Below are 13,547 nucleotides of genomic sequence, written 5' to 3'. Positions count from 1 at the left end.
AATTTCCTTAACTTGTATAGCTAATGATAGCAACAACTGTGCTGACTGAGCACTGACCTAAATTACTCATCGTGATGCTTACATTTTCACTTAGCCTAATTGTGATGGCATAGAGATCGTGCCTTAATGAAAGGATGTAGACAGGAAATGCATGCTTGCAATGACCTTAACCTCTCCCTAATGGGAGCACTGAGTAACATGACCCCTGTAGATTTATATGTAAAGATTCATATCAAATACACTGATTATTTGGTGTATCCAATCTCTCTTTGCTCCTTTCAAACAAGGGACAAGCATGATTAGAGCTTTCTTTGTTTATGTTTACAAGTTACAATAGAGCACTCTTCTCCCTGTTCTGGGGAGGGTCCCTGAATGCAGATGTTTCATTGTGATGTATTCATGTGGAGTGTTAAAAACGAATCCTCTTGTTCAACAGTGATATTTTGATTATAATTTCTAAAACTTCTATTGCTACAACAGAGAAAATCAGAGTTCTGATTTGGAAAATATATTCCTTCTAATAATGTGCCTTATGTAATTAAATTTACAAATTTACAAGCCTGAATCTACACAAAATTGAGATATTGAGAAATTATGTCTCTTGCAGTCTGACCCCAATAGAATGTACTTTGTGCATGCAAATGAATCTTGAGGAGCATGCGGATATAGGGCATTAGGCGTTGTTATGATGAAAGTAATGGCAGATTAATAGTATATTATGCAAAAGGAGTTTTATAGGATGGAACATCTAATTAAACGCAAAGTTGTGTTAACTGGTGCAACAAGACTGCCATAGTGATTAAAATTGTTAGACTCAACGACTGCATATTTGTAATGAATTAGAGAGCTTACAAGAAGAAACAGATCTTTTGGCCCACTGGTCTATACCGATATTTATGTTCCATGGTAACTTCTCCCTACCCTACCCTACCCTATTGTCACCGTATCCTTCTTTTTCTGTTCTTTTCTTAGACTTAGACTACTTGACCTACATTCTGTCTAATCTCTCTAACATAGTGTGTACGGTTGTGATGCTGGAGGATCCTTAAAGTTCCTACAGACATTTTTTACAGTTTAATTATAACATTTGAGAAACTCACTGTCAAAAGATTACTCTGGATATAAATTTAGTGGTTGTACAGGTAGGGAGACCCTGGAATATCATGCCTGATGAAATATTAGGGAATCCTCAAAGGGACAGACTTAAAAAGCAGAAATGTACTACAAACGGAACTCTAATCTCCTGGCAGTTAGCTCAGACTGTAGCATGATAGGAGAAATGACAGAGAGAAAGATTCTGTCTTCTCCTTTCAAGAATATCCAAATAAAGGGTTCAGAGCCATTCAACCTTAATGTGTGTGTGTGTCAATGAACTGTGGTACTCATATACATTAGCCTGGCCTTGAACACTCGTGTGCTGTGAAGAACCATTCACTAGGCAATGTTGTGTTGCAGGTATAGGATTCTTTTACTCTGTGAACTAGAAGTGGCCATCTGGCCACCAAACCGGTCAAAAGAGAAACAGAGCAACAGAAGGACACTTTTGTTTCTGTGCTACCAGCCAACTTCCATCAAAAGGAAACAGGATTTCAACTGACCGGCCAAGCCAAGAATCTCAAAATGGATTGCTTAACTCTCAAAGTCTGCTTTTCACAAATGATTCAGAGACACTCTCTTAACTTTATTAGGTTTAATTCACTTCTCATTTCTAATCTGTGTGTATGTGTTATTATTTCTTCTCAAACTTTTATTTCAAGAAAGCCTGGTCAAATCGGTTCCTTTTAAAACCAAACTTTGTTTGGCCTGGAAGAAAGGTATCCTTTGGGAACGGAATATTTTGTAGTGACCAGAAAGGAGGCAGGTGAATCAAAAGGAAAGCTAGTTCATCTCTGTTTACCTGGGAGCTTGACAATTTGGGGTATTCTGTCTGAAACAAATAACTTGAGGAATCTAATTTGGGTTCTGGTAGTAACAATATGAGAAAAATTGTATTTACTTTTTATGGGATCTTCTCATTTTTTAAAAAATTGTGCTTGAACATAATGCTGGAAGCAAAACATGTTAAACAATATGTGCTACTATACAAACATTGCATCATATAACAGACAAAAAAAATCAATAATCAGTGAAGAGGACACTCTACAGAGCTCATATATCCACCATATTGTGTTCATTAAATGTTTCTTGTCATTACTCTTCCTTGAAGCTTTGTTCTGCCTTGGTAACTACAAAGTTGAAAAGCTGTATATTTATTCAGATCTTCTGTCTCACTGGGGTAGGCTTTAGGTCAATTTATGTCCACCAACCTGCATTAGAAACTGTTAATATATTGATAGCTTTAACAAATTAGATTAGATTAGATTCCTTACAGTGTAGAAACAGGCCCAACCAGTCCACACCGACCCTCCAAAGAGTAACCCACTCAGACCCATTTCCCTCTGACTAATGCACCTAACACTATGGACAATTTAGCAATTCACCTGACCTGCACATCTTTGGATTGTGGGAGGAAACTGGAGCACCCAGAGAAAGCCCACGCAGAACGGGGAGAACATGCAAATGTCGTTTTTATACAGGTCACTTCTACCCCAGAAGAAGTTCCAAAAATGTGAACCCTTCTCCCATGCACCAGCTCCTTAGCCACACGTTTATCTGCTCTATCCTCCTAGCCTGTTGCATCAGGAGTAATCTAGATATCTGGATTAGTGGTGCTGGAAGAGGACAGCAGTTCAGGCAGCATCCAAGGAGCAGCGAAATTGATGTTTCGGGCAAAAGCCCTTCATCAGGAATAAAGGCAGAGAGCCTGAAGCATGGAGAGAGAAGCTAGAGGAGGGTGGGAGTGGGGAGAAAGTAGCATAGAGTATAATAGGTGAGTGGGGGAGGGGATGAAGGTGATAGGTCAGGAAGGAGAGGGTGGAGTGGATAGGTGGAAAAGAAGATAGGCAGGTAGGACAAGTCCGGACAAGTCATGGGACAGTGCTGAGCTGGAAGTTTGGAACTAGGGTGAGGTAGAGGAAGGGGAAATGAGGAAACTGTTGAAGTCCACATTGAAGACCTGGGGTTGAAGTGTTCCGAGGCAGAAGATGAGGCGTTCTTCTTCCAGGTGTCTGGTGGTGAGGGAGCGGCGGTGAAGGAGGCCCAGGACCTCCATGTCCTCGGCAGAGTGGTCGGGGGAGTTGAAATGTTGGACCACGGGGCGGTGTAGTTAATTGGTGCGGGTGTCCCGGAGATGTTCCCTAAAGCGCTCTGCTAGCGCCCAGTCTCCCCAATGTAGAAGAGACCGCATCGGGAGCAATGGATACAATAAATGATATTAGTGGATGTGCAGGTAAAACTTTGGATGTGGAAGGCTCTTTTGGGGCCTTGGATAGAGGTGAGGGAGGAGGTGTAGACGCCGGTTGTACAGTTTCTGCGGTGGCAGGGAAGTTGCCAGGATGGGAGGGTGGGTTGTAGGGGGGCGTGGACCTGACCAGGTAGTCACGGTTACTACCCTCAAGGGCCTCCTTTTTAAATTCCTGCCTAACTTTCGACATTCTCCCTTCAGAATCTCTCCTTTTCCCTTCCTACGTCGTTGGTTCCAATGTATACAGTGACCTCCTGCTGGTTCCTCTCCCCTTTGAGAACACTCTGCACCCTTTCTGAGACATACTGAATCGGCACTGGTCATTCTGTGTTTGTTTTGAAACAGAGATTAAGTAATTAGTACATAACAATTGTGTTTTTATATGGTTAGTGTTCTCTGTTAATAAATTAGCAAAAGATAAAGACTCATTGGTAATAAGGTCTTGAAACATAGACTGAAGTTTACATTGTATATTTTTTGTCAAAGTGAATGTAACATTTGTAACCATTTTAACATTTAAATTAATCTGGATTATAATGCCTGAATTCAGAACAGGCCTTTTGTACCTTTGTTTTTTTTAATTTGTTCCAGACAACCAAACCATCTCAAAACCTAACGCACAAATTTCAATGAAACCTGGTAGGGTATGGCCCAAGGAAGAAATGATTAGTTTTTGATGACTATGCTGATTTAAATCCAGCAATCCTTTAAAGAATTTGTTAGCATTGGTGTAAATTTATTGTATGGCTTTTGTTTGCACCTGCTAATTAACTGTTGTCCTACAAATGGTGGTAGTTCAAATTTAACAAAAAAAAACTACAGGTCAATTATATTGTGTAAGATCACAATTAATAATACAAAGGGAGCTTATGATTGAGAATTTCTAGGGAATTGTTCCTACTCTGCCACTAAGTTTACTGGAAATATGGTTAAACTATGATCTGTCGTGCTTGTATAAAGTGACAGTAAAGATTTGTGTGCAGCACCAAAGAGATTCCTAGCCAATGTGTTAAGTACATTTTCAGTTCCATTGTACAGTGGTGAATTTGTGATGTACTCTTGGCTTTGTTTTGTGGTAATGAATCATGTTACTAAATCCCCATGTAGTATTTATATAGACAGGAAACAATTTGGAATGTTTTACTTTGTTAGTCATGTTTGATTGCAATCTACAAAGATGCCTGAATGCAGTATTTGCTGAACTGCATCTTTCTGCATTGAAGTCAGTATTAAAGCTGCTTTTAACATGCTTGTGTGTGGAAGAGTTAACAATAAGAACAGTGGTCTGCCAGTTGGGTTATTGTGCATCGTCTTCTTATTTTACTAGCTACGGTGACTCTGTACTTTTAAGTATCTAATTCCCTGTCCTCCATCTTCTCAAGTGAATACTTCTAACCCTTTTGAATGACCTTATTGGCTTTGCACCTGTGGCAGTGGGGTAATGCATTTTACAGGTTTACAAGCCAGTATGATGCATGGTTTCTCAGATTTGATAGGAACTGCCTTCAAATTCAAACCAACATCATGACCCAGTATTTCCCAGAAATCTAATGGTTAGGATTTTGGAGAAGATTTGTGGCTCAGGTTGTGGATCAGGTTGTAAGTTTACTTGCTGAGCCGGGAGATTTGTTCTCAGACGCTTTGTCACCATGCTAGGTAACATCATCGGTGAGCCTCCGATGAAGCATTGGTGTTCTCTCCCACTTGCTATTTATCTATCTCGGTTTGTTGTGGTGGGTGCTATCACTTCCGGTGCTGATATCATCCACCACAACAAACCAGGACAGATAAATAGCAAGTGGGACAGAACACCAGTGCTTCACCAGAGGCTCAACAATGACGTTACCTAGCATGGTGACGAAGCGTCTGAGAACAAATCTACCAGCTCAGTGAACAAATTTGTAATATACTGGTTAAGTTTGTGAAGTTTCACTTTTACTAGGAAGTCTTGCTGGATGAGTACAACTATGTAAAATATAAACTAGTTATATTTAATTCCCAATCTTGCCTAGGCTGCAGAAACATCTCTCCTTTGATACTAGTATAAGCTTCTTTGTCTAAATTTGAGCTCATTTGCAATAACATGAAGGAAGTTTTATTGGTTGACTGCTTTCCGACTTAATAGACCCCCTACTACCACTGTTTAAATAAAAACTTCCTCTACCTCTGATAAGATCTCTTTAAGCCTCTGAAAGCTTTATAACTTCTCCATTGTTGATTTAGTGCTGTATATATATCTGCAATCCTTCCTGATATCCCATCTCTGAAGTTGTGACCCAACATGATTTTATTTCAGAAGTTGGGTGGAATTCTATTCGAAACAGTGAAATTCTGTAAGTAAATGTACTGTCTCAAGAATGTATAGTAACTTCATGCCCTCTGTTGATCAGACTGTATTATTGCAAAGTAATGTTGCTGTCATTCATAGTTGTAAATGATCAGTAAGAAAATATTTTGCATTATATACAATTGCACAACTGAGTTGAGATGAACTACCTAAAATGTGATCTAGTTCACTTGAGAAATGTACATCTTATTGTTAATAAGAGTTTTAATGATATGTAAACTTGTATCTGCAAGCTCATCTCTTCTAATCATTTTCAATCAAAACCTTCTTGGAATACAAAATCTTTGCTGGGACAAAGTAAATGTAATCGGAAAGCAATTATCCAAGGTTTTTATTTGATTCTTTGGAACTTCATTTGGTTACTGATGCAGTCAAAACGAAAACCTTCAGTTATCTTTCGGGAGAGGTTACAAAATCCAAGATGGTGTAGAGTGTATATTTTGGGGCATGTGGGTTGGATGATCCACATTATTTCTTTCATATCTTCAAACTTTCTCAGTAAGCATTTGGTAAACATGTTTTTCCTTAGGGTGAAAGGAGCAAAATTAGCTGTGTATTAATTTTTTATCATACTGATAAAGTATGCAATTGCTGATGCAGTTTGAGTTGATTTCCATGCAATGTACAGTATCTACTTTTGCAAACAAATGTTCAAAGATATACAAAAGGTTTTCTCATAAAAATGTATCACTTAGATCTGGAAATTGATGGGAACATGACAGTAACCCATTTCAATAAATGGATTTCAGTTGGCTATCAGGAAATCTAGGATAGAAGTGTGTTTGGAAAATTCAGCAATCATGAACATCTTCCAAACCCATGACCACTTTCATCTAGAAGGACAAGGGTAGCAGATACATTGGAACACCACCACCTGCAACACCAAGCCACCTACCCTCCTGACTTGGAAATATATTGCTGTTCATTCAGTTTTGCTGGGTCAATGTCCTGCAACTCACTTCCTCTGAGCATTGTGAGTCTTTTGCAAGGTTTGTGAGTCTACCTACAGCATATGGACTGCAGCGGTTCAAGAAGGCAGCTCACCAGCACTTTAACATCTTTAAAAACTATCACAACTTAGTTATGGCAAATAGCATTTAAACAGAAGCACATAAACCCACGACCAAAAAGAAAACATGCTGATCAAGGTAAATGAAGAAGAATAGGAGGAGGCTGTGTGGCGCACAAATACTGGCATAGGTTGTTTGGGACAACTGACCATTTACAGTATTTCCTTTGATAAGTAAAGGGGTAAGTAGCGGAGGCAGATGTAATACACAAAAACAAAAGTTGCTGGAAAAGCTCAGCAGGTCTGGCAGCATCAGTGAAGAGTATTCAAAGTTAGTGTTTCAGGTCTGGTGACCCTTCTTCAGAACTCAAGTTGCTTTCCAGCAACTTGTGTTTTTGTTTCAGTTTTACAGCATCCGCAGTTCTGTCAGTTTTTATGAGGCAGCTGTAGTATCTTGGTTTGGACACTGCCTTTCGTCTCTCGGATATTTCTGAAAACCTTTTCTCCCATTAGGTAGAAGATTCCTACATGAAATATATTTAGTCAGAATCAGTCAGGCACAATCTCTTTGCATCAAATTGGCTGTTCCACTAGGGTTAGAGAAGAGATTGTGTGTGAGAAAATGGGAATACATCAAGTTTATTCAATGGAATTGGCCCCTTGATGCTTAGGCACATTTTCAAGGCACAGTGGAAGAGGTTTTTTTTAATGAATGTGAACATTTATGTCATAATTCTTTGTGTAAAATGAAAGGAGTTTGGAGCAAAAAACCACATAATTAAGCTTGCTTCGAAATGAATGAAAACGAGCTGACAATACTCAATTCTCTTTATTCTTCAAGAAATTTTCTTCAATTGGTACATATAACCAGATTTTAAAAAGTGGGAAAATTGCGTCAGTGGTATCACAATCCATGTTTTTCCAGGGCAATGGCAACACTGACAACCAATAGAATAATGTAAGATGGAAAAATAGAGTCTAAAAATCTTCATCCATTTCTGTAGATATTTCTATTGGATGTGTAATGTGGCTACGTCCTCCAAAAATATCTCCTGTGTCAGTGCTGGTGGTGTACTGAAGTGAATGGAGATTAGGCAAAGTGTAGAGTGAACCTGGATAGATGTACTCCATTCAGATCCTTGACCAGCCTTAAAGTTCTGCTATTTCTCCACTTTAGAAAGCTTCAGCTGAGGAGATTGTCTGATTTCACTTAGCCTCCCCTTGAAGAAGATGAGAATTTTTGCTTTGGTGTTAGGACCCTGTGGAATAGTCTTTCTTTAGGGAGAAGTGGAGACAGGGTCATTTAGTATTTTTATGGCTGAGATAGATACACACTCTTGACTAACAAGAGAGTCAAAGGTGTTTTGGGGTAGGCAGGAATGTGGCGTTGAGGCCACAATCAGGTGAGTCATGACCTTACTGAATGAGTGAGAGGGCACGTGGGACAGAATGGCCTACTCTTCCTAATTTGTTTGTTTGTTTGGATGACTATTAATCCTTTGATTCCTGTTTTTGTGGAATCAATAGAGGTGTTGATCACTGTATTACCTCTCTTTGGGGGAAAAAATAGATGAAGAAAGATTGCTGTGTGTATTTACTCTCGCAAATTTACAATTGAAGGGTGAATAGCGTGAAATTAGAGCAGTTCAGTTTTAGTTAGCCATCAATTTATAAGTCAAGCCCTGAGTCTTCATTCAATACAGCCTTCCTTAATTAATATTTTCTTTCATTCCTAGGTACAGGTTGACACTGAACTTCGATAAATGAACTTGGTGATTGAGAAGTGAAACTTCTCAGTGAATGTAGTGGAATGCAGTAAGCGAGGGGTATCTCATGAATAGCTCTATGAAAAATGTCCGCCTGCAACGCCTTCACTGAACACGTGTGGAAACCTGGTGAATGCAAGAACTGTTTTAAGCCCAAAAGTTTGCATTGTTTGTCTGCTGCCTCTGAAACACCTCCTCTTTCATGTAAGAATTTAAAAACTAATGCTAACCATAGCAACAATCACCGGGGTAGGTCAGGCACAGGTAACTTTCGACCTCCTGTTGCCAAGAAGCCAACAATTGCTGTGAAGCCCACCATGATGGTCATCGATGGACAAACTGTGAGTACAGAAATGGAGGTGGTGGAAAGCTGTGAAAATAAGCAACGATGGAATAGGAATGGTGTTCTTCTCAATAGGAAACCAGTGAACAATAACAATGAAGAGAACAACGGCAATTCTCAAAGGGCTTGTAACCCAGACAGAGTTTTTAACGATAGAATGCCAAACAACAATAATAATGGATTAACTGATGTATTGAAGGAAATTGTTGGATTTGAGCCTGAGCCACATTTGCAAAGCAAAGTATGTAATAGAGAGTCTTTTCTTGGAAGGATCAACAAATGTTATCAACGGTCCCTGGAAAGGAAGCTTCCTCCTAGCTGTATTGTGGCTGGTATGAGAGAGAATGCAGGTAAACGTGTAATGCTCAGCAGCAGCTCTGATATCATTAGCAATGAAGGAGGACTCTTTTGCTACCCAGATTGGTCCTTTAGCAGTGATCAAGGAGTGGATAATGAAGCAAGTGAGAATGCAACAGAAGAGCGAGAAAGTTGGGATGAAAGTGATGAAGAGCTGTTGGCAATGGAAATACGTATGCGTGGTCAACCACGTTTTGCTAATTTTAGGGCCAACACACTCTCACCTGTCAGGTTCCGTGATGGTAAAAAGTGGAACACAGTGCCATTACGAAAGCAGTCATTGCAGAGAATTTGTGCTGTTGACTATGATGATAGTTACGATGAAATTCTAAATGGCTATGGTGATGAAACGTTGATCCCATATGGTCAGGACAGTATGCCAAGCATATTATCTTCTGAATCTACATCTCCTGATTCCTCAATGACAGAGGGGTCTCAAGCTGGGACAACCAAAACTATGCATCAACAACTTTGTAATGGTGATCTTACTTCAAGTGACTGTAAAAGCACCACGTTTATTGAACCAGATTATGAAAGTATAAGTGAAAACGGACAGGTTTCCCAAGTAAAGCAAGCTCCATTTAAACCAGCAAGAGGCACAGCAGCAAAGTCTCTGGAAACTCATAAAGCTGTTCTTGCATTGAGGTTGGAAGAGAAGGATGGAAAGATAGCCCTACAAAGTGAGAAGCAGGAATTCACGGTGAATTCCACAGAAAGTTCTGGGCAAACTGTGACAATTAACATTATTCCAAAGGAAGAACAAGCAAAGCCTTACAGAGTTGTGGATTTGGAACCACCAGGTATGTGTAAACCATACACTGTAGTTGATGTGTCTGCTGCAATGAACAATAAAAAGACTGACAGTTCATCTGAATCTCTTCAAAGTGCAAAAACTTCACCAGTGAGTGCAAGCCCACCAACGTCACTCTCAAGCCAGATAAGCAATCAGAAAAAGTCAAGTATTACCAGGTATCAGGAGGTGTGGACTTCTAGCACTAGCCCTCGACAGAAAATGCCCAGGGTGGCTTTAATGTCAAGTAGTTCTGGTCCTACTCCTCCTCCAAGACAAATGAGTCATAAATCAGCTCCTACTTCACCAACTACTTCAAATGCTACTTCAAAAACTATTCCCGTAAAGTCTCCAAATCTGTCTGAGATCAAGTTCAATAGTTACAATAATGCTGGAATGCCCCCTTTCCCTATCATCATACATGATGAACCAACTTATGCGCAGAGTTCAAAACACAAGGCTATAAAAGTGCCAATAGTAATTAATCCAAATGCTTATGACAACTTGGCCATTTATAAAAGCTTCTTGGGCCCAAGTGGATCACATTTGAAAAAGGAAGCTTTAGAAAGTGTGGCAAGTCATACATATGAAGAAATTGGATCAACAGTCAGAAAATCTACAGACTTGCCTCCAGCAAAAGGACCAAGCACTAGCACAGAACGAAAGGCGTTTGGCTCCGTTGCACAGAAAGTGCAGGAGTTCAACAATGCCCAAAACAAAGGACAAATTTTGTCACAGTCCTCGCCACATAAAAGCTTCGGATCCAATCACAGCTCTCCTTCTAGGATTCAGAGAACTACTCTAGACTCACCAGCCAGAAAGGAAGAAACACCAGAAAGGCAGACCTCATCAGGAAGCAGGGAAAATGCCAGCACTGTGCTTTCCCAAATTGTTGCATCTATTCAGCCTCCACAGATGCCACCTGAAAATCCCCAGACACAATCCAAAGCTAATAGTGCAGAAGAACTTTACTCTCAGCCACCTGCTATCTTAGAAGGCACTGGAGATGTTCACGTCCGCCCAAAGTCATTATTTTCCTCTCAAGCAAATAGTGAAACAGAAATGTCCAAAGTGATGGACAGCACATTTGCAAAAGGACAAAAAGAAAGCATTCTAACAAAGCAGGTCACTGTCCCCACTTCTAAGCCAAGTACTTTACAATCTCCTGGTGCACCCAGCTCGAGCCCAAAGAGTGAACAACTGCCCCCATTTCCTCCTCCACGTTCTACATCATCCCCTTACCATGCCGGCAATCTTCTGCACAAACACTTCAGTAACTGGGGGAAGCCAACTAGCCCTGTACGTACACCTGAGATTGAATCCGCACCGCTGAACCCAGAGGGTCGCCAACGCTTACAGGACGCCAAACCAAAACGATGGATCTCTTTTAAAAGCTTCTTCCGTCGCCGTAAAACAGACGAAGAGGAGGACAAAGAGAAAGATAAAGACAAATTAATTGGACTGAATGGACGGGTGATACACATGCTGCCACCGCCCCCAATACAACGACATCACCTTTGCAGTGATCAGAAGATATTAGAACCAACTGAGAAGCTGACCACCATACTGAATTATAAACAGGAGCTTGGACTGGATGCTATAAAGACTGAGGCTGACAAACTGGATGTCGCTGGAATAGATACTGAAACTCCTTCTACTGCCAGTGAAGCACAGATTATGATATCTGGATTACAAGACGATGAAAAGCTGACGATGGGTGTTCCTGAAAGTGAAAAAGAAATTGGCTGTCTAAGCAGTCAAAATTCTCCCCCACCTCCTCCACCAAAGAAATGTAACAAGTAAGTGTTGCCTTTTATTTATATTTTATTTTACTCTTTATCAAATGTTGAATAAGTTGTTTTTCATGTCCTTATCTATTAAGTGTGTGAATGTACTTTATCCTGTTTCACAAATGTGCCTTAAGTTTCGATATAATATGTAGGTGAATATTTTTCACAAGGTTGCCTTTACCTCTTTGGTACTTCCGTTGCCACTTCTGTTAATCTTCTGCCGTATTTGGAAATACTGAAAATGAAGGGAAATAGATTACTCATTTAAAAAAAAATTATATTGTGATTTTTGCTTAGAGTGATCTGTTCTAAGTTGTCAAGCAATCATCTCTTGGGTCTTTGATTTGCTTTCTGTGAAGCCCCTATATTTCCAGAGCAAATCAAATGGCAGCTCTTGTATTTCATTTACACCATGTCACAAGAGGAAAGCTATCAAACTGATGTGTCTAAATCCTGAATATCAATTTCTTCAGGACCTTGTCCTTCCCATTGTTTTCACATCCACTTGGAACTTCAAAAGGGATTGAATCTATTTCTCCACTGTGTAGGGTCACTTCAGTTGAGAGGGTGAAAATGTCCCAGTGCACATTTTGGCAAGCAAGTGGCATATCCATTTGAAATACATTTTTGATTCACTATATTTCACCAGCCTTTTGTCAAAAACCACAATTCCAACTAGAGCTACTGAAGACCTATTCCTAGCAATGTTTTCACAGCACAGCTTTTCCCATACTGTAGACTTGTTCCAATAACTAAGGAAAGGTGCTGCCGCTAAGGAAAGAGAGGCTGAGGAAAATCACAGGGCATTTGGCTTAATTAAAGCCTTAAATTTCAATGGAAATTTGTTATTTTATCTCGCTTTTGGAATATCCCATGCCGAATAGCAATCCTCTGCTCTTTTTCTGTAGATAGCAAAGAAAGAAAGACCAAGGAAAAATGTAATGGCACGAAATTACAGACTGATAATCTTGACATTAATTTGCAATCTTTAATGTCAATGCCTACAGCTTTGTTCTGTTCGGATTCCATTTTTTTTCACAGCAGTAATCATTGCACTACATTTCAGTTAATCATTTAGAGTCAGAGCAATTTTCCAGCATAGATACAGACTCTTTGGTTCAACTCATCCATGCCAACCAGATATCCTAGACAAATGCAGTCCCATTTGCCAGCACTTGGCCCATATCCCTCTAAACCATTCCTATTCATGTACCCATCCAGATGCCTTTTAAATGTTGTAATTGTACCAGCCTCCACCACTTCCTTTGGTAGCTCATTCCATACAATCACTACCCTCTGCATGAAGAAGTTGCCCATGGGTCCCTTTTAAATCTTAACCCTCCCACCTTAAACCTATGCCCTCTAGTTTTGGAACCCCCTATTCATGTCCCTCATGTTTGAGATGGGGATTGCCACAGGAGACTCCTGCTCTGCCTGCCTCCCTCTCTATGTTTCCTCGAGGTAACCCATCTACCTAACTGTATCTGTGTTTTTTTCCCCTTCCTACAACTGCCATCCATCACACCCTCTCGCTCTTGTAAGTTCCTCATTACCTCTAATTGCTGCTCCAACTGATTCATGGGATCCAATAGGATTTGCAACCAAACACACTTCCTACAGATATAATCATCAGTAACATGGAAAGTCTCCTTAATTCCTTACATTCGACTGGAAGAACACATCACTCTGCTAAAGGCCCAGAAAATAGTCCAGTCTTACTGTTCTAACAAATACTGCTCAACGCTGTCTTAGTACCTTTTATATTTTTAAAGTTTAATCAAGAGACATATCTCAATAAAACA

General features: G+C 40.0%; 1 protein-coding gene across 9 annotated transcripts in view; it reads left to right on the top strand.

The window, feature by feature from the left end:
* The window catches only part of peak1 (pseudopodium-enriched atypical kinase 1), a 227,468-nt gene that overhangs the window by 179,468 nt on the left and 34,453 nt on the right, over positions 1-13,547 (top strand). For all 9 annotated transcript variants that reach the window (XM_072552934.1, XM_072552931.1, XM_072552935.1 and 6 more), the window contains one exon: positions 8,436-11,754. In XM_072552934.1, coding sequence (XP_072409035.1) covers positions 8,552-11,754 — 3,203 coding nt within the window. In that variant the 5' untranslated portion in view covers positions 8,436-8,551. The remainder of the gene's footprint in view (positions 1-8,435; positions 11,755-13,547) is intronic.

Source organism: Chiloscyllium punctatum, chromosome 33 (assembly GCF_047496795.1).
Source record: "Chiloscyllium punctatum isolate Juve2018m chromosome 33, sChiPun1.3, whole genome shotgun sequence".
Lineage (NCBI taxonomy): Eukaryota > Metazoa > Chordata > Chondrichthyes > Orectolobiformes > Hemiscylliidae > Chiloscyllium > Chiloscyllium punctatum.
Note: the sequence above shows the minus strand (reverse complement) of the source record. Positions and strands in the feature narration are given on the sequence as shown.